The 21,348-nt window shown below is 38.6% G+C and overlaps 2 protein-coding genes across 6 annotated transcripts in view; one reads left to right on the plus strand and one right to left on the minus strand.

Moving 5' to 3' along the window:
- The window catches only part of bnc2 (basonuclin zinc finger protein 2), a 324,547-nt gene extending 303,776 nt beyond the window's left edge, over positions 1-20,771 (minus strand). For 3 of the 4 annotated variants that reach the window (XM_077232321.1, XM_077232324.1, XM_077232322.1), the window contains exon 1: positions 20,637-20,768. In XM_077232321.1, the coding sequence (XP_077088436.1) occupies positions 20,637-20,639 (3 nt within the window). In that variant the 5' untranslated portion in view covers positions 20,640-20,768. Of the gene's footprint in view, positions 1-20,636 lie in introns of all 4 variants that reach the window. The other variant, XM_077232323.1, reaches the window with a different exon arrangement.
- The window catches only part of cntln (centlein, centrosomal protein), a 178,794-nt gene continuing 178,164 nt past the window's right edge, over positions 20,719-21,348 (plus strand). Inside the window, exon 1 of one of the 2 annotated variants that reach the window (XM_077232326.1) lies at positions 20,719-21,027. The gene's annotated coding sequence lies outside the window, so the exon portion shown is untranslated. Of the gene's footprint in view, positions 21,160-21,348 lie in introns of both variants that reach the window. The other variant, XM_077232325.1, reaches the window with a different exon arrangement.

The raw sequence follows: 21,348 nt of genomic DNA on the forward strand, positions 1-21,348 counted from the left end.
ACAAGTGGAGGAAAATGGGCAAGATCAACAGAATGAGAGAAAAAATGTCAGAATCGGAGCTGAAGAAACCTGCAACGATTTACCCTACTATTAAGGCATGAATTTAATGTAAACAATAGATCACACCCTTTGTCATTGACAAATGCAGAACAATTAGTTCATGCGTTCGTGACCTCAAGGCTAGATTATTGTAATGCTCTACTTGGTGGTTGCCCTGCACGCTTAATAAACAAACTACAGCTGGTCCAAAACGCAGCTGCTAGAGGTCTTACCAGAACCAGGAAGTATGAGCATATTATCCCGGTTCTGTCAACACTGCATTGGCTCCCTATTAAACATCATATACATTTTAAAATATTGCTGATTACTTACAAAGCACTAAATAGTTTAGCTCCGCAGTACTTGAGCGAGCTCTTAACGCATTATAGTCCTTCACGTCTATTGCAATCTCAAAATTCTGGCCAGTTGATAATACCTAGAATATCAAAATCAACTGCTAGCGGTAGATCCTTTTCCTACTTGGCACCAAAACTTTGGAACAATCTTCCTAACATTGTCCGGGAAGCAGACACAGTCTGTCAGTTCAAATCTAGACTAAAAACACATCTCTTTGGCTTAGCATACACATAACACATTATAGACTTCTATAATTCAATGTTAGGCTGCATAGTTTAGATCAGCCGGAACCAGGAACACTTCCCATAAATCCTGATGTACTTTGTACATCATAAGAAGGATGGCGTCTACGCTAATATTAGTCTCTCTGTTTATCCCAAGGTTTACCGCAAACCGCCGGATCCAGGCCATACACAGATCTGATGAAGGACCATCACATGGACACGACGACAACGCATCCCTGAAGTGCCAGCCTCATCAACACTGTGAAGGCCTCATGGACACCTCAACAAACTCATCTCCATACTGGTGTGATGACTCTGACCCCTAACCAGATGAACTGGATAAATATTGTGAAGGTTCTTTTCCAATCTGACTTCTGACCTATTATGCCGCCTAAATCATAATCATACACTGTTCGTTTGTTGGCCAAAGGAGGACTGGCCCCCTGACTGAGCCTGGGATCTCCCAAGGTTTTTTTTCTCCATTCTGTCACCTGATGGAGTTTTGGTTCCTTGCCACTGTCGCCTTTGTTCGCCTTTATTCGCCATTGGCTTTTGGCTTGCTTAGTTGGGGACATTAAACATTTAATTTTGAATTAACTATAATTGAAGAAACTATTACAACTTTACTTTCCTGTTATCTCTGTAAAGCTGCTTTGAAACAATTTGTATTGTAAAAATCGCTATATAAATAAAGGTGACTTGACTTGACTTGACTTGACTTGACTATGCAGTTGCAGTTCATAGGAGGCATATGATTCATTAACCCTACAGTAACAACATGAAATAATATTTAAACCAATAACATTTTACATAGTAAAAACCTAACATTTTTATCTAACAATTCTGACTTTTTTCTTATAATTGCAAGTTTAATTCTCACAATTCTGACTTTATAGCTCGCAAGTTTCTATCACACTATTTTGAGGGGGAAAAGTCAGAATTGCAGGATATAAACACGCAATTCTGAGGAAAAAAGGCACGTAAAAATCTTCATAATAATCATCTCAATTATTATTTAAAAACAATTACAAGCTGAAAACATTTTTTTAACGAATATCAATTGAATCATTTATAAGAATTATATAAATAATTTACATTTATATAAATAATATAAACAATTATGACAACTTAATAAAGTTTTCTTTTCAAGAATCACTTTATTTCTTTATTGTGATTTCAGGAACGTTATATCAACCTGATATTTTATTTTACTTACACAAAATTTATTTTGCAGTAACTATAAACACTATTTTGAAGTGGTACATTCAAGTTGTATGGCTTGTATTTATGTATTTTTGAATAAATTGAAAGGACAACAATTGAATGTCATACCTTTGACCCACCGTTAGTTCAAGAGCTCTTGAGCGCATATTATGTTCAAATATAGTACATATTTAAAGATGAGCAAAGCGAAGTGAGATTAGGTTGTAACCCAGAAAGGATCAATAATTCTACAACTGCTAAACAATGGGTGGGGTTTCCCCACAGGTTGTTGGGTAATTCTGAAGAATTGCAAAACAAATAATGTGACAGTGATGGTGTTTGGTTGTCCAGCATATATGTGTGTTTGTGTCTTTGAAAGCGAATATGTGTAGAATGAGTGTTAACCTCCTTCTCCGGTGGTATCTTTAAGAGGGAGCTGGTGCATTCCTGGTTTCTGGACTCGCTCAGGGTCAATAATCCCCTGCAGCTGTGTGTCTCTGAGCAGCACAGCCCTGTGGAATAGATTTCTCACTGCTTACAAACTAGTGATACATGTAAACCAGTCCCTGCTTCCTCTAATGCCCCATCCCTCCACCCTTTCATGAAAACTCTGAGAGCTGTAAGAGCTTCATCTCTCCTATAAAAAAAAAAAAAGGTTAACAACCTAAGCTGGTTTGCTGGCCTTGACTGGTCTTCCAGGTGTTTAGTTAGTTTGGCTGGGCTATTGCATTAATCAGATGTTGTTAACTTGTTGTCAACTCTAACATAGTTTAATAAAACATTGAGAAAAATGTGAAGGTTGCTATATGACAACGTTGAACTACAATGTTTTCATTTGCTTTCCTGTTCCTTACTCAGCAAAAAAGAAAAAGAAAAGTCCTGTTATATTTAAACACAACATATATATATATATATATTAAAACTGAGACTTTAAATGTCACACATATAATGAGACATAAAATTAACTAATTTCACAGACTTTTGACAAGCAGAAATGGAATAATGAGTCCGTGAACAAAAAAATTGGGGGCCAGGGCAATATCATAAGTAGAAGTCAGCATGTGCTGTGGCTACTACAGTGCATCTCATCTTCATGGACTGTACCAGATTTGCCGTTTGCTATGAGATGTTACCCCACTCTTCCAACAAGGTACTTGCGAGGTCTCAAACACATCTGGGTGGACACATGGATACATGTGGTTTGGCACTGCAAGGACGATCAGGTGTCCTTCCTGTCTCCCTGTAGCACTGTCTTAGGCGTCTTACATTACAGACATTGCAGTTTATTGCTCTGTTCACATCTGCAGTCCTCATGCCTCCTGCAGCAGGACTATGGCATGTTCACGCAGGTGAGCAGAGACCCTGGGCATCTGTCTCATGATGTTTTTCAGAGTCAGTAGAAAGGTCTCTTTAGTGTCCTAAGTTGCAACTGTGACCTTAATTGTCTACTGCCTGTAAAATGTTTTGCGTCTTATGGACAAGCATGGAAAACATTGTTTAAAGACTTTCTAATAAAGCTTATTTTGATTTTACAAAATTATCTTTAAAATAAAGTATCCTGGAAAATGGACAGTTCTTATTTGTTGAATTCATATAGCTATTTTATGTTTAAAAAAAATCAAATTATATATTTTTAACCATTAGATCTTAATGTGCATAATTATACAGTTGAACAACAGTGTTATAAAATAGTAATTATTTTATGATAAATAAACAAAAAAGACTACACTTGTCTCACAGCAGGCCATCCCATAAAAAAGGGGACTGCTTGGCTGGCATACTAACCCCCAACCCCCCACAACACATTCTTACTCAAGACATCAGATTGGAAAGATGAGGCAATAATTCAAATGGTGACAATGTCAGGTTAGGGGGCTTTTCTCAGGAATGTCTCCTGTACAGACAAGATGTGGTTAATAATGTCAGACTAGAGAGAGAGCACATTAATAAAGTGACCCATGGTAGGAGCCCTCTGTGTTCCCTGCACCGGGCTCAGAGGTGTATCGCAGCAGCTGGTATGTGGAAGGGCAGTGAGGACACTATCCAAAACAAACCTCAAACAGAGAGCCCTTCAACTGAGGGAACACTACACAATCCCAAAAATACTCCTCCATCTTTTGTCTTTGGCACATATCAGCTCCAAAGAATATTGTTTGCTGTGCAGGGAAATTGGCTCAAATACATTAACACCTTGGCTCGGGGCATTAGAATATATTTTTCAGCACTATAAAAATTGCCTACTAACACCACTTTTAAGAACAAATATAAATCTCCTGTAGTATCTCTATCTCATTCTCCCTGTTAATTTGTTAAACTTCCACACAATAAATCACATCAGAGTTCTAAGGAATGCAAATGGAGCATTTCCTGATCTCTTCATCATGTCCTCTCCCTTTCCAAACTCTGGCCTTTGAAAAGGACCCAAAGACGCTGCCTCATCCGTTGTCCAGGGGACTTCCCCTGCTAGACCTGCCAAGAGTTTCCAAAGTCGCGCCTCCAAAGCGAGTCAGAGATATACATCAGTGTAGACAGGTATGTCGCCCCCACACACATGTGGATGAGATGATGCATGAATAAGATGACTCACAGTGACTCGCTCTCCTTCTCAACTTTTTTCCCCTTTCTCTCTCTCATTAGGGACCATGAGCACTGCTGCTGATTGGTAAACATGTTGCAGTTCTGTCACCTAACAAATTCCCCTGAGGAACCAAAGAGCTCTCAGTGCCGGAACTGCTGGGAATAGCACTGTACCATTAGTGTCTTTTAATTGACAGTATGTTGAGTTTTACTGCAGGGGGTTCACAGATTTCACGGGGACCTGGCTTTGATCATACAAGATTCTACTTGAGGAAGAAAAGTGTTTTCTCTTTTCTTCTAAATGTTTCCCTCTCATCATCTCTCACCATTGGCCTTTAAAATTCTCTTAAGACAGAAAACTATCCCGTCGTCCTGCCGAGTTGCGTCTCAGAGGAGGTCAGGAAAGAGAACAACACATGTGAGGCTCTGAGTTAAACCTATGTCACACCCTGATCATAAGAGCCCTGTGTTTTTCTTTCACTATGAGTGTCAGTTTAAAGAGAGCTCTCACAGTCAGCACTGACAATGTAGAAATGAAAATTCCCCAAAAGAGAGCTGAGGGTTTTTCAATGTCATTTGTTATGAGAAAAGAACATAATGGAATCAATGCTTGGCCCCTTTGTGTGTATATTTATGATTCAGGTTGTCTTGAAACACTTCAAGAGAAAGAAATAGTGGGAACAGTATCTTGTCCAGCATTTGAAACTCTAAGAGTCCCTTTTAAATAAATATCACACACTGTATATCACACATGCTCCAACACACACATTCCACCACTCATTTGTGTTGCAACACAGCAGCTTCTGCAGACAAAGGCTTTCCGCCCCCTAATAGTTTAGCACACCCGCACTAACAGTCCACAGCATAACACTTTTGGCTTTTCCATACCATTCGGGGCCCCTGTTTTACTCTCCCACCACAGACAATCATCTTTCTTTTGGCAGTGGCCTATAAAGTCTCTTCCAACTGGGACACCACTGTTATTCCTCACTTCTTAACATATGGGGCCAGGATTGAAGAAAAAGTGTGACTAAACAGGCTCATGTCTCTCTCTGAGCCGCCCCCCCCCCCCCCCCCCCCCAGCACCCAACCCCAACCACCAACCCCCCCATCATATCCACCCCCACCCCCGACCATAGCCCAGACTCTCCCTACCACCACTCCCCCCAACCAGATGCATCAGACCTCTTATAAGAACAATGTGTTTCTACTTTTCTAATCTACATAATTTATTAAGGTCAAAAAGAGTAACTGGGAAACAAAGCCATGTACAATATTATGTTTTGGCTTTATGGGTGTTGTTGAAATGAACACCATTGCCCTGAATATTTCACACACAGCTCTCCCCAACCATGAAAACTGTACTGGTACAGAAGGAAAACAGGGGGAGAGATGGATTGTTGGAAAAGTGCAGAGGTGGGGGGTCACAGGCTTGCAGCTTAACTATGCAGAAGAGTACCATGGGACAGTGGTACCAAACAAGACTTAGAGGAGACCTAGGAGAGGCCTGAAGAAGGAGAAAAAGGAGTAGTAAAATGACATGTGTACCCTTGCTGTTTGCAAAATATGAACACATAAAGTCCAGTAAGTCTCGTAGAATGTAGACAAAAGAACTTGGACCAATTTATGTTGGACAGATATAGTTTGATTGGGCAATGGAAATTAAGGTAATTAGAATCTGCAGATGTTGTGACTCTTTGAAGAAATCATATTTTGCCCTTAGAGTAATGAGAATATTAAGGCCTTACATTGTGCACATACCATATCTATCAGGGCAGAACAAATTTGTTATTAATGGGAAGGATATTTTTGCTCTGACAAAAAGGCATTTTTCTTCTCTGAACAAAAAAAGAAAACGTTTTCCTCAACACATTTATGTGGAGTTATGTGTTCAACAAATGGTAAATGTTCCCTTTTTCTGGTAAAAGCAATAGAAGATAAAATAGCTTGCACACTTTCAAGCTCAAAAACAAGCCACTGAATATCTGCAAATTACTCTGCTTGTTGTGGAAGCCAGCCAATCAAAGGTATGCACTGAATGGACAACATCTGCAGGAACACATTTTCTGAAGGCGAGCGTTTCGAAGAAGGAGAGTCGGGAGGGGGGCTTCACCCAAGAGCAGGGTGGACGAGGTGGGAGAGCTGGACATTCCTGCCTGATGACAGCCGTCACAGTCACACACAGGCACAGGAATGTTCAGGGGGAGAGGCCAGGACCTGAAATGTGCCGATGGATAAGAAAAATAAGACAGAAAGGGTAAAGAGGCAAGAGATAAAAAAGAACGAAAGAAGGAGGAAGAATGTCACTGCAGCACTTTGTTACAGCTCAGGACTGGTGATCTTTGAGCGCGACAGGATCTGTAATTACTTACCCCAACCCCCCACCAATAGTAGCTCCAGTGTTCACATTTGTACCCCATACCCTCACCTCTCTACCCTCTTCCAGCAATTTCTGTCACACAACTGGGGGGCGAAGATCGCCATAACAACCTCTGAAATGATCTCATGGAATGTGTCTAGTGGCACTGGAATAACCTGAATATGCGCTCCAGATGTGTTGGCTGTCATGGAAAGAGTAAACACATCTGATGGACAACGAATGACTGGATGGCCTCTCAGTTCACCCTGGAGAGTAGACAGAGGAGGGCCGTTATGGTGGAGAAATAGTGGGAGCATGAAAGAGGAAGAGAGAGAGCGAGATGGGACATGAGGGGAGTAAGGGTGAGAAAAAGGCACCAGGCACCCTGAGGACCCGAGCAGCCTTACAGGCTGTTGGAGAGGCAGGAGCACTGGGCTTGATTGTTCCTTGCCTGTCCCTCCTCTGTGTGGCCTCCGAGGGGCTCCTGCAGCCTCAGCGAATTTCCGTCTGGCACAGACCTGCGAGCTCCTGGGAGTAAACTGAAATATGAACTGCAGGAAGGCAGGATGAGGGAAAGAGAGAAAAGCAGGGTCTGGGATGTGTTCGGGGGCGTCCAGATGGTGGTGGCAACTGATAGTGAACACGGATTTAAAGTGTGCACACTTAAAGTATAAAGGCATCAGCCAAGTAGAAATAACATATTTGTGTGCACTAAAATGTATATACACTAGCAGACATCTGTTTAACTCTTAAACAATTTGGGAGCTTGGGGGTGTGTTCTAACTCTCTGTCAGTTGGTTTAGTGGCAAAAGTGTTTGAACTTCTGTTAAAGCCTAAGGCAGATGATTGGTCCATGCTACTTGCTATGTGATACTTCCCTGTAGCGTTATTATAACCAGTGTTGGAGCATGTTGAAGTTTTTCCAAACAGAACCACACACACAGAATGAGGGAGGGGAGCTTTAATCTCAAGCAGACTACTTCAGTTCAGGCACTGCGGTAGATCTGCCTTATGTTAAAGCATGGAACAGCTACTTAAAATGAGGACAACCTAATCCTTGTCCAGTATGTAAATACATATTTATATGGCTGGTTTTACAAATTTTGTGTTGCACACCCTCTGTAAATTGGGTTGTTGCGCCCCTGGTGAAAGGGACGAGATATGGGATATAGTTTCCAGATGTTATCGTTATACCCTCTACCTAATGGCCAACTGGTTATGTTTGACAACACAGTCTAGATACATCTGTCCAACAATAATGCTCTTTGAGTGTAAAAAACCTGAAATGGAAATCCCTGATTATAACATGAAGCCAATCAAGTTGATCAGTCTGTGTGAACTACAGTAATAAAGATACAAATGGTCAGCTGAGCTGAACAATGGCACATCTCAAAATAAAAGGAACTATACCTTTTGCTCTCAGTGAAAATAGGAAGAAAAGTACTGTATGCACATTTTGGCCAAAATGTGAGGCAACATTACTTGTATCCTTTAGGGATAAGGTAATTCCACAATTTACCGCAAAGAACATTTTCATTCAATACCCTAGCTAACACTCATATTCTAAGAATGTATTCTATAAAATGAAATCAAATATTCTGTGAAAATTCATAAGATTCATTTTTTTTAAAGAATGTTTAAAAAATAATTCCTTTCCGCAGTCATATAACATTCTAGAAAACGATATCAGAACGTTGGACTGTGTCACTGCAAATGTATGGATGTTCATATGCATATGCAGATTATGAGTAGTATCTTTTCCCGTAAGTACCCAGTATTCCTTTGTGCTAAATTTTTGGGTAACGCTTCATTTTACAGTCCTGTTCCCCATGTACATACTATGTACTTATTATAGTAATTACAATAACTGGGTAATAACTAGGTACTAACCCTGAACCTACCCTTAAACCTAACCTTAACCCATGTACATACCTTATATTACCCAGTACTTTCTTAGGTAAGTACACTAAAAGTACACGTAAATGAACGCACTGTAAAATTAAGCGTTATTACCCGGTACTTTCTTAGGTAAGTACACTGTAAGTACATGTAAGTTAACGTACTGTAAAATGAAGCGTTTCCAATTTTATTGTGCTTATTAGGGGATTGACTAGCTTTCATATAGTGTATAAATAAAGCAAGTGTCACACTAGAAGATTTTTCTGTCGATTTCAAGGCTCATTTACATAGTTGCTGGAGAATCCGAGAGAGAGTATGACATGGGGTACAATTCAACTTAGTTTTTGGACACTTGCGATGTTCCCTAAGTGCTTCCCTTCAGGGGATTAACCCCCTCCCCCCTCGCCCATTCATTTTGAAGAGCATTTCACTTTGTCATGTGGACGAGGGAAGCATATATGAACAGACCCTGAACCCTCTCGATTTTGAGAGAGGGAGCGAATTTATTCATACACAAAATTCATATACCACAATCCAACAAGACATTCCAAGTGATCAAGGGCATAGGGCTGTCCATTTAAACCCATTGTAAGGGTTCCGCCAGTAGTGGGCACTCAAGTAATGTAAGCAATATGAGTCTGTGAGATGGAGGGAAGTTAGCGAGGAAAGAGCATAAAAAAGTGAATTGGAAGTCAGCCCAAGTCTTTCAGCAGGTGGGTGTTAACACCCACAGCGACTCAACTCCTTGCTGAGTTAATGGCTCTACCAACCCAAAGTCAACTTACAACATGTTTGAAATTATCAGAGGAAGTCAGTGATGTCAGCTCTCATTGTCTCTGCAGTGACCAATGAAGAACTGACAAGATCCTGTCCTGCTGCACGTCCTATTTTTTTGTACTGCACACGCTGATTTTTATAAATGATTACTGTGTATCCAAAAGCGGTGACAGAATAGTCTGTGTTTAATGAATTTTATTATTTTTCTCAACACAGCTGTACATGAACATATACTCACTACAGCATGCCTGAAAGGATAAACACACATTTTTTTTCAATAGGTTTTAAGAAAGAGACTATGATTCGCAAGAGTCACAATGTGAAAGCAACAAAGGCAAAAGCAGTTTGTGTCTCCGGAATCCTCCATAAACACTTTTGGAGTTGGAGGGCTACCATCTTGCTGTCAGGCCAGGAATGGGTTCACCCTCAATGCACCAATGCACATCTCGCTAGGCTTAATGAACTAAGTGACCAAACTGCTGACACGCTGTCAAGCCATTGCATATGAGTGAACCTCCTGATTGTCAAGGTGATCCACAGTAAACTCAAAAGCACAAACCTGGTCCACAAACTTGACAGCATCACAGCAAACTGACCAAAAGACAAAGCTTTTAAACTACAAAAATGCACTTTAGCGTAAATACTATATATAGATCTTGTGAAACGATTCTGAAGATGCCACTGCATTCTCATGTAACACACTTTTTTTTGCAATGCTGTTTAAGCCCACTTAAAGATATGTTGTTATCTGGCCAATAAAATGTAATTGGAGCTAATTATACTGCTGATTAGCCTAATTAAAGCTTAGCTTATCCACTTAAGGATTAGGGGCTAAAGTAAGCCTTACACTGATTATAATGTGAGTGTGTTCAGAAATCATAACTGTACAATTCCCTGGCCTGCCCATGAGCCAGAGTCCACATTAAGTCACATGACTACAAAGCTGCCAGGGGCTGTAAAGAAAACCCGTAGGTGACGGGACGATTAAATAGACTCATCCTATGCAACCTATTCACAGATTCAGAGTCTGCACTACCACAGGGAATCGTAAAAACACATTCGCATTGCAGTCTTTGTGCAGCTAAATAACATGAAACGCTAATTTTAAACCTGAACATTTATGAACCATTTACTATATGTCCTCAATGAAATGTCTTCTCTCTGATGTCCACTTGGTTTGCAATCATGCCCCTCTGGACTGTAAGGAAGATGTTTGTGTACTGTATCATGTTTTATTGGTTGGGTCTGCACTCTTCTTGTCATGTACGAATTCACAAAGGAGATCATTAGCTGGGACACAGAGACAAATGCTGGTTCTGTGGACCACTGAATCTGAATTGTTGTTGAATGCTGTCTTCTGTTTACCACTTTAAAAGAGTGAAGTCAGTCAGCCTTAAATGGAAGTAGCTAAATGTTGTTCATTATAAAGCATCATAAAGCTTTTCTAATGTTCCTCAAACATTTTCTTATATTGGGGTCCAAATAACAAAATTCCCTTAAAATACAATAAGCTACATTCACACTGGATTTCAGAAAACTACAGTCAAATCGCTGGAGAGCTTTCTATGTGAATGCAAACTGGAGTCAGAATGCTGGAAAATTCGATCTTGGTATCAAGACCCTATAACATTATCGGGACTAATTCCGGAGCATGTGAGTGTGAACAGATATCAGGTATTTTATGACTATTTGACTAAAGGAAGAAGGGGAAAGTTTGAACAATGGCGTAAAAAGAAAATAACAATGGCTGTGAACTGGAAAAATACCGAGACTAAGGGGCTACTGACAATCCGTGCAGACAACAAAATTATGCTTAGTGGTACCTTATGCAATTCAGTTGTTTAACATAAAAAGAAAGATGAAAGAGCGGGGCTTCTCAACACATACGGTAGATGCCATATAGTGATGTCACTCTGTCTTTACGGGCCAGTCCAGGATGTGTGTGAATAGAGGGTATTCATTGACGTCGCATTCACGCCAGTACACACCCCCTCAGCTGAACTGAGTGGCAAAACATTCGGCAGCATGACTAGATTTAATAGGGGAAACTGCAATTAACAGTTAAAATTAAAGGCTGTTGGACTCGACAGTGTTCCTTACAACTTACCAAAGATCCTGTGGTCCTGGACATTGACATTCGCCAGGAATTGGGTTTCCTGACATTTATATGTACCTGGTTTTGATGCTGGGGAAATACATAAAGCAAAGCCTGTGAGAGCTTTATCTGCTAGACAACACTATAAATACAATAAAGGTAGATATAAATCTGGATGATCGCTTGTATCTTTGTTATATATATCATCATATCTCCCAGCCCTAAATTTTGTTAAAGCACTAGTGACAAAGCCATCATAGACATAATATTATGACTGTATGTAAAGCTGCTCTGAAACGATGTGTATTGTGAAGTGCTAACAAATTTGACTTGATGCTTGGTCGTACTTCAAGATTGCATAAAAATGACTTTTATGTCACTTTTGGATATTATGACATCAATGGATATTCTGTTTTTTCAATATCAATATGGGCTAATGTTTCTGTGAATCCATTTTCTTTTCTTTTCTGTAGCTTTTGGCTGTAAAAGCCCAGATTTCTTGTTGGATCTATTTGTACAAGTCAATCGCAAACTCTTTCCCATTTTAGTTGTTTTGTGTGTGTTTCGCGGCACTCAAGCTGAACACCAATGCTGCCACTCAGTCTTTTTGCCACTCAGTGGGTGACTCCCTCCGACTGTTACATGATGTGCATACCCTCTATTAAAGCAAAGAATACGGGAAAACGTCTAACAGCATGGATGAACAAAATCATGCAATGCCAGAAAACAACTTGTACAGAAATTTTCAAGAATCTCTGTGTGAAAAACCTACCATTGCGCAGTGCCTTAGTGAATATTGGATTATTGTTCCATTTCAGTTACCAAAGCTGTTTATTTGTAGCAACCCATTATGAGTGCTGTAGAATTCGTATTTTTGTAGCATATGTTCAGTTGTATCCCTGCCTGAGGGCGCAATGACCTGTGAGGAGCAGGATGACCAGCACTGGTTTAATGTTCTCTCCAAGCCTGATGGCCTGAGTAACACTGTTGCATCCACGTTGATATGAAAGAGGACATGGAAAGTTTAAAGTGCCTTTTGAAGAACTCTGGCATTGTCATGCTACCACAGGAAGAAAGAACCGGAATATCTAAAGAACTCAACGGCTAAACTGTAACACTTTTTATGAATATATATTTCTCCTCATACTGTGCTTGCAGTCTAAAATGTGAGAAATGCTTTGTTTTTCCCCGTCATTACGTCCCACATTTACATAGAGCATTCCAGTCTTTTAAGTATACTCTTACCATGAACTCATATTCAATACATGCACACTACAACTTCCTTCTGCTTTGAAGTTCTGACCTCACATATCCATTTTTTTTTCTCTCCTTCCCCTTCTGTTGTTTTTATTGGTATTTTTTTAAATTGTAGAAAAATGTCTTAGCCTGTGTTTGTTTCTCAAATCATATTTTTTCAGGCAGACTGTCCCCATTATTAATTGCAAGTCATCAAATAAGATGTGTGTGTCCAAACATAACCAACATATCTGCATGGGCTTAGCAGATCTTGAGCCACAACCATGGTCTAATTTTCCATACCATAGTAGACACTATAGTGATTCTTCTCAGAAAGAAGATATGGACCAACTGCTAGCATCATTGGGTGACACTCTAAACATGCTCCATTTACTCAGAGCTGGGAAGAGCTACTGAAACTTGCACTCTAAAATTGGCATTATAGGCTAGTTGGACTGTGGCTGGACCTGGACGGAAGATGTGAGAAGCTTTGATCTAGGAGACAGGGAGAACTCCTGGACTGCTTCAGCAAAAGCTTCACAAAGACATGCTGGATGAAAGGTACAAAGACACAATGCATACCAATATGCTCTTAACATTTAATGTAGCCCTTCCTGGCCAGTAAGAACTGAAAGATGAACTTACATCTTGCAAATAAGTATAAAATGGTGTGAAGGACACTTTTTTAGGTTGACGGATATTTGATGAAGGTCCTTTGGCCAAAAAAGAAAGAGTTGTGCAGCTCTGGCTATGTGTATTTTTTTCTTTTCTGTTTTTTTTCTTAACATTAAAAAAGCAGCCAAAATTTTCATAGGCTCATAAAAGAGGCCTGAAGCACTGGAGTGGAACAGAGTGGCGTTTACATGTGAAAACATGAACACAGGTCTTGCTCAGATGACACCACTGAAAGGAGAAATCATATAGAGTGCCATCAGCCAAGCTACTGTACTAACCAACCCTTCCATTAGTGAGTTATAAGGAGAAACAAAGACTACTGGCTCACTTCAGCAGTAAATAAAGCTGAGGAGAGAGGAAAGTGACTGCCACTCAAGATACTTTGTGTTACATGGTAAAATTATTAGGTCTCTGGAAGCATCTAATTATGAGTATTTATGACAGGGTGCTCTAAACTGTAATAACAGCTTGGCTTGCAAGTGGCACACTTTATGTCTCACTTCCAATTCTTTCTTTGTCTCTCTGAGTTGCTTTTGAAGTGTATTTGAGCGTATCTATTTATTCAAGAGAAAACAGGAAAACCCGGATATTACCGTACAAATCTGTATATATTATTATTGTTAAAACCTTCAGACACCCTTTAGATCATTTTGGTGTTTCATTTGTTTGTTTTTTTCCAGTATATAAAGGTTTAATAATACACATATGTAAACCCTTTACAATAAGCTGTCTTTAAATACACCATAAATGATACTAAAGCATAGTTCAGTGTCCCAATCTCTGAGTTCAGAGCTACTAAACAGAATGGCTTCTTTCATAACTTTCCTCAGACATCAGCCACAGGCAATCCGACTTAACCAAGGACAAACATACAGGCAGGAGAGCATTTCTGCAGACCCCCTTCATATCTATTTGACATGTGCTGACTCTCTGGTCCATTAGGACATGAATAAAGCCTTCCATACAGAGACAGAGAGAGAGATCCAGATTTGAGCTATACTGTATGTTCACAGGAAGGGTACACTGACTAATCCATACTCATCCCTGCTTCTGCCCCTGAGACACAACATGCTTTATTAGTCTGCTGCCCCTCACCTGAGGCACAACCAAGAGAGATATTTGACCAAAACCACACACCAAATAAGAGAATATCGATTAGCAGCCTTCGCTTCACTATAGCACACAGTTATAAAGAAATTAAAAAAGTCTCTCATAGCGAAAAACATTTTGAGGATTTTCACTACAGCCAGAGCTGTTCGTTTGTTTCTGGTGGTGTTGGGTTACTGGCATGTAGCAAAGGAGAAAGAAAGAGAGGGCCAGGAGTAAAGACCTAATAAAAAAAAGGCTTTTATTGCATTTATCCCCAAGGATTTCCAGGTAAGATATTAGTATTTACTGTAGTTTCGAAATGCAAGAAACTTTTTGGAAACCAAGACTCGCTTAATTTAATATTAACATTGATGGATACTCATGGTGTTTTATCATTAGATGAATAGCTGAACAAGCTTGTATTGATGGAATTAGAAGCCACTGTCATAAAACTACACATCCTCTAAAATGGCTCAGAAAAATAATAGCAATCACATAGGAGAGTTATTGTTCATGGAATCCATGAACATTGATCGTACCTCAAAGCATCTGTAACAAAGGGTTTCTTGTGCTAAAGCATATTATTCTATTGGAGTAGCTTCAGTAAACGTAATGCCAACCTCACAATGGTTGACTGACTGACCAATTTATGAACTTTATATTAGCCCAAAATAATGTTGTGTTAAAAAGTTTAATTTTTATTTCATTCTGTTAAAGGAATATCCCAGGTTCAATGAAAGTTAAAATCAATCCACAGCATTTGTGGCATTATGTTAATTACAACAAGCAATAAATTAATGAATTAATGAAACTGAGCTTAACTTGTATTAAAATTCGAACGTGTTCTATAATTCCTCTTGTGCTCCATAGAAAAACATATTTCCACACTGTCCTGCTGAAAAGATTCAGGAATGTTTTCCATATAGTTCTTCATAAAGAAAGATCTTTAGCTCTACCGAAGTCTTGAGGGTATAAAGATGCTAACAACGAGAACAGACCACAATCAGGAATGTCACCAAAGCCCTTTTGCTAGTGAGAAACATGAAATGATGCTCTTGAAGCATAGAGACAAAAGTCTGATGAAAATAGTTAAAAACTTCTAAACTCTTCACAATGAAATGCAGTCTTATTAAAGCTATAAGGCAAGAATACTAACAAGTGTCCCAATTAGTCAGTAAGCAGAGGCTTTAGTGATATTTAAGCAGTATAGATTACTAGGCAACTGTTACCTTTTGACTATGAGGTACATTGCGATTTGCTTTCTTGTTTGTTTGTTTTGTTTTTTACAATACAGATTAAGAGAGAAACATATGTGTGTACAAGTTCCTCCTGTGAGAGCAAACATCACCCTTTCCTCTAGACACCTATTAAAAACTGAATTCCTGCACTAACTGTTTGTGTTATCAGTAAACTTCTCCAGCGGAGTTGTCGTCTGGCCAGACCCCTCTTCTCCCTCCCTGTGTCGTCCTCACCCCTGGTCTTCAGTGCTATCAACATGTGGCACATGTCCTTGACACACTCAACAAACTATCCACAGCTCATTTCCCTCACCTCTCCCTCTCTCTCTTTTAATATGAGGTTGCCTGGTAAAGAAAGCAGGAATCTAATAATGGTGACAGTGGGGCTGTTTCCTTATTGTTCCCTCAATCTCAGACAGAGAGGCTATGCGTAAATTAATGAAATGGATAGAAAGAAACGGCAAGAAAAAAAAACATTATAATATAAGAGTTTACATTGCATTCTATGAGTAAAACAATTACTTTTTCAAGATATACACACAGTATGTGCTAAGAGACTCAAAAATGGAGAATTAGAGTTAATGTGAGAGTCAGTGTGCTTTATTGTTTAAAGTTCTTGGCTCTGTGTTCATGTGTATGTGTGTGTGTGTGTGTGTGTGAACATGTTTGGCTTCTCTCATTGCACAGATGCTGAGAGGAATTTTGCACAGGGTTCTCTGATAAATGTTAAGGTCATTGAAAGAGAAAGCAAGAGAGACAGAGAGCGACTGATGAGACTGATGGCAGAGGGAGGACGGGACACATGTCTCGTCTTGTGCATCGCTGCTGTGACTGCATTAGTGGAATGCTACAGTCACATGAAAGAGCTCTCTGAGACGCGGCATTTCTGTCTGCTCAAAAGCTGCACTGTCCCCTCTCTGCACACTCACGCACAGATAAACACACCGAAACACACATACACACATACTTGAATACAATTATTTATCAACACATCACCAATTAAAAGTATATGAATACAATTACTGCACTTAATTTTTTTTAAACGTAGTTTGTAACAAATAATACTGCAGTATGTTTCCCAACCTCTCTGTAAATAACCTCTAATAAACAACGCAGCAAAACTAATCAAAATAAAAGTGACTAGGTCAGGACCAGCATGTATCTATATTAATAATTATTAAAACACCAGGAAACAGGGTTAAAAAGGTCTTCCGAAACAATTAAAAAAATTTTTTTTTAACAACTTCATCATCAACAATAACTTAATCAAATTAATCCAAAGTGCCACATAGAATCAATAATACACAGAGTGAAGTAAAAAAAAAAAATGAAGAAAAAAGTTTGTCAAAAAAACTAAATATTTTACTTATTTTATTTTTTTTAAAAATTATACATATATATATATATATATATATATATATATATATATATATATATATAATTAGCATATAGCTCAGCTTCATACATTCAAGTGGCCATGTGCTGCTGTGTAGTTCTGGGGGATTTATTTAAGACCTACCACTTATCTTGTCATATCTGATTATTTTTTTCAGTGCTCTAGTCCAAGTTCTGTCAGAATTGACACTTTTTAAACCCTTTCCTGGGTTTATCCCTGTTCTTTTTTATTAAGAGACAAATGCACTGCAGGAAAATCCCATTGTTTCCAGCTGATTTTGTAAGACACAATGTGAAACATCTTATTCTGTAGTACCTCCATATAAACTATAAAAAATAAATCACCCACAATAATCATACACCTCCCCACTGAGTACTTTAGTCACTGCAATGCTTCTGTTTTGTGCTAGCTTGTAGATCCACAACATCCCCAGCCCAGCTTGGTTCTCTCCACAAATAGAAGTGAATTATTGTCTTAGTTCTTTAAGAGAGCAGAGGTTACCCTTAAACTATCATTTCCTCGGGTCATCAATCCAGTTCGAGCAGCTGACACACTAGAGTATTTCTGTTTTACCTCAACATTTACAGCTATCCCGCAACAAAATACCCTTGGCAATGAATCATAGAAATACAACAGAGAGCGCATACTCTTGTTGTAGAAAAAAAATTTAAAATGCTATTTTTAAAGGAAAAAAGTGTTTGTTGGACACTTTAGTGATGATGCCTTGTGTGCATACCAGCACAAAACCACAAAACCTAAAACATTATTGCAACAACAAACAATACATCATTTCTATGATCCCTCTGGAAATCAATACATGTAAAACAATATTTTGTTGTATTTAAGTGTAATCCTCTGTATTTTATTTAAATCTTACATTTCTTATAATGTATGATATTTCCTGATCAATTCATATACAATTGTTAAAAACACTTGTGATCCAACTATATATTGTGACGTTGCTAGAAAATACAGAATACAATACACAATAAACAATGAAGCCTAATTATTGTAACAAGTTCTCATTACTGAAATGAGATTTTAAAATGGTCTCTGTATCGGCATGTTTTTCTTTCATAGTCTTTCTACCAAACATATACAATGTGTTTTTTTTTTTTTTTTCTTTAATTATCATTCTGGTCTCTCAATGAAATAACTGTCAGTGTTTTAGTTCAATTTCATAGTCTTTTTCTTCAGGTCATGCATCCACACATTCACTTATAATGCCCATCACAAGAATCCACAGATGGACAAGGGGGGAAAAAATGGCTCTTTTTTAAAGAAAATGCCTCTTCTCTAACAGCAAATGTACAAAACTTCAAAAGACATTTGAACCGTCTGTTCACATAAAAGTAACACTATTCTCTGATATTCTAACTGTTTTGCTGGTGTTATGACCAACCTGTCGTACCCATCTCCCCCATCCATCCATAACATACTGTTTGTATCAGTGTGGACATGGATGAGTTTCAGCAGTGCTCTTTATTCCACTTTTCTCGTTTACAGGTTCCACTAGTATAAGGCTTTTCTTTTTTGACTTAATACAAGGAGCACAAATTATTATTATTATCAATAATTTTTTTAAGTAGTCCTACATTTCTACTTAGATACACAATTTTACATGTGTCACCAACACAGAGAGGTTGAAGAGAGCTGTGTATGTGTGTGTGTGTGTGTGTGTGTGTGTGTGTGTGTGTGTGTGTGTGTGTGTGTGTGTGTGTGTGTGTGTGTGTGTGTGTGTGTGTGTGTGTGTGTGTGTGTGTGTGTGTGTGTGTGTGTGTGTGTGTGTGTGTGTGTGTGTGTCTGTGTGTGTATCTGTGTGTGGAGAGAGAGTAGGCAGAGGGTCAGAGAACACAGGGCTAAGTGGACCTGCTCTTCATTAAGACAATGTCTCCAGGGGACGTCACTAGGGCTACCTGTCCATGCGTTTATTGAACCGTCTAACCATCATCTACCCTCTTACTCTGCCAGGGCCCCTGGAGAATCACACCAGCACAGCTGACAAGTTCAGCCTTAGACTGCGCCTGCAACATGAAAGCACCTCTTCATTTTACCACCTCCTTCCATCTCTCTCACACACCCTCTCATTTCTCCCATACTCCTGCCCTGAACCTATGCTTGTTGTTGTTTTTTAAGAAAAAAGGAGATGGAACTGAGAAAGACAAAGAGAAAGAGAGCAAGGAGGATAGAGAGATAGAGAAGGGGGACATAACTGTGTTTGACTCTTGACATGGAGCAGATGAAATGTTAAGTGTCCAGAAAAGTCCGGGGAGCCGTGCAGATAAAAGTCATCAAATGACACTCTTAAAATGCAAATTGGCATTATTGACTGCAGCACTTGAACAACTGTGCCCCATCACAGACAGCCGCTGAGATTAGGACAAAAAAAAAAATAATAATAATAATTTAAAGCGCCAATATCATAAATCCTTCTCTAGAGTAACAGGGATTTTTTCTTCTTCTTCAAATTGCATATATTCAGCGATATCTCCTCCTTGTCTCTGCGTTCACTGAGAGTGAAATACCTCAGTGTTCACCTGCCTTTATAAATCACTTTCTCTCTTTTCAGAAAAACGAAAGCAATAAACATTATGATAAAAAAGAGGCATGATAGAAAATATTGTAATCATCACCAACAGGTTGCACATAAATCTGAAAATCATTTTTAAATGAATTAATTTGGTTGCATTTGTGTATTGTTCGGATGATTAATGTACAAAAATACATTGAAAGTAAATCATGATGATTATTGCCATTTAAAACCAGGTTTGAAAGCTGAATAATTTTGTCTTGCAATTCATAAACATTTGTGTGAAGTCATTTTATTTAATTTCAAGGATATGTTTCCACCATATGTTTTAAAGGATATTAAGGATATTCTTTCAACAAACAAATCTATATTACATTATTTATAAATTCTGTTATTGTATGTTAGGCTATTTGATATGTATCCATTATAGTTGTAGATGAGTTACAAATACAGATGATACTTCTAAAATTGGACCTATTTGATACATAACCTATTAACGTTTTGATTTATTCCTATGATTGTATTTTATTATATAGACCTATATATATATATAATAATTTTTTTTTTTTTTTTTTTTTTTTACATAAGCGACTTGGGCACTCATATAGTGCTTTTTATGTAGGCTAATGAGGACAAATTGAGATGAAAGAAATCCCCAGGTAAAGCAGTTTATCTTTAACTTGCTTGTTAAAGCAAGTTTGTAAACATGTTCAAGGCGTTAGATTTTTCTGATTAAACTTCTTGACCAACACTTTCGATAAACTTCAGTAAGTCATACCGGTTAACAGATTTATTAGTAGGCTATCAAAGTTTCATGACATTTGCAACTATTTAAGTGTACGTGTAGTGATCGTAATGAGCGCTATACTGTACAGTACTGTTTGTTTATGCCATTAATGAGAGTTATTGTAAAGTGTTCATTTGTTGATCGCTCATACTTACCATTTCTTCATATTGTGTGAATGGCAGAATGAAGTTCAGTCAGATCTCGCCCTCATGTGGGGGGACTCTCTCCTCTTCCCTCTTTTCTTCTTTACGTAAATCTCTCTAAACTCACTCAAAACTTTATGTCTGTCCTTTCAGTTTTAAACCAATAATAATATTGGGAACAACGAGAACAACAGTCCTTTATCGTTTATAAAACATTGATTTAAAAAAACGGAGTCATTCTGCGCTCTCGTCATTCGCAAGTACCGGGTCTCAGTAAAGCGAAAGAAGCACGTTGGCTGAAATATAAGCTGTTTCGGTGGATCCAGAAGCCCAGCGCTGGTTCCGCTGTTCCAGATCCGCTCGTATAAGACACTCCACCGGGACTGAAGCGGGACTAAAGTGGGTGGGTAGTTTCAAGCAGCGGGGTAAATCTCTGGCTGTCCGGGAAGAGAAAACTGACTGTCTACTCACTCCCGGCTATTTCTTCTGCATAGTCAGCTCTCTCTGACTGCTGCATTACATCCGAAGGAACATGGTGATATATTTTTCTCTAGTGTAGTTTGTTGTGCATTATCTTCTAGTATAGTTGATAATACATTATCATCTTGTAATTTTTGTTAATTATCTTATATTTATATAAGATATTTTATTATTTTACACTATGTTCTTTTATTATTTTACACTATACACTATCTTCAAGTTAAGGTAATATATGTTAATTTTA

The sequence above is a fragment of the Siphateles boraxobius genome, unplaced genomic scaffold, assembly GCF_051911475.1.
Source record: "Siphateles boraxobius isolate OS27281-9 unplaced genomic scaffold, OSU_SipBor_1 17, whole genome shotgun sequence".
Classification (NCBI taxonomy): Eukaryota; Metazoa; Chordata; class Actinopteri; order Cypriniformes; family Leuciscidae; genus Siphateles; species Siphateles boraxobius.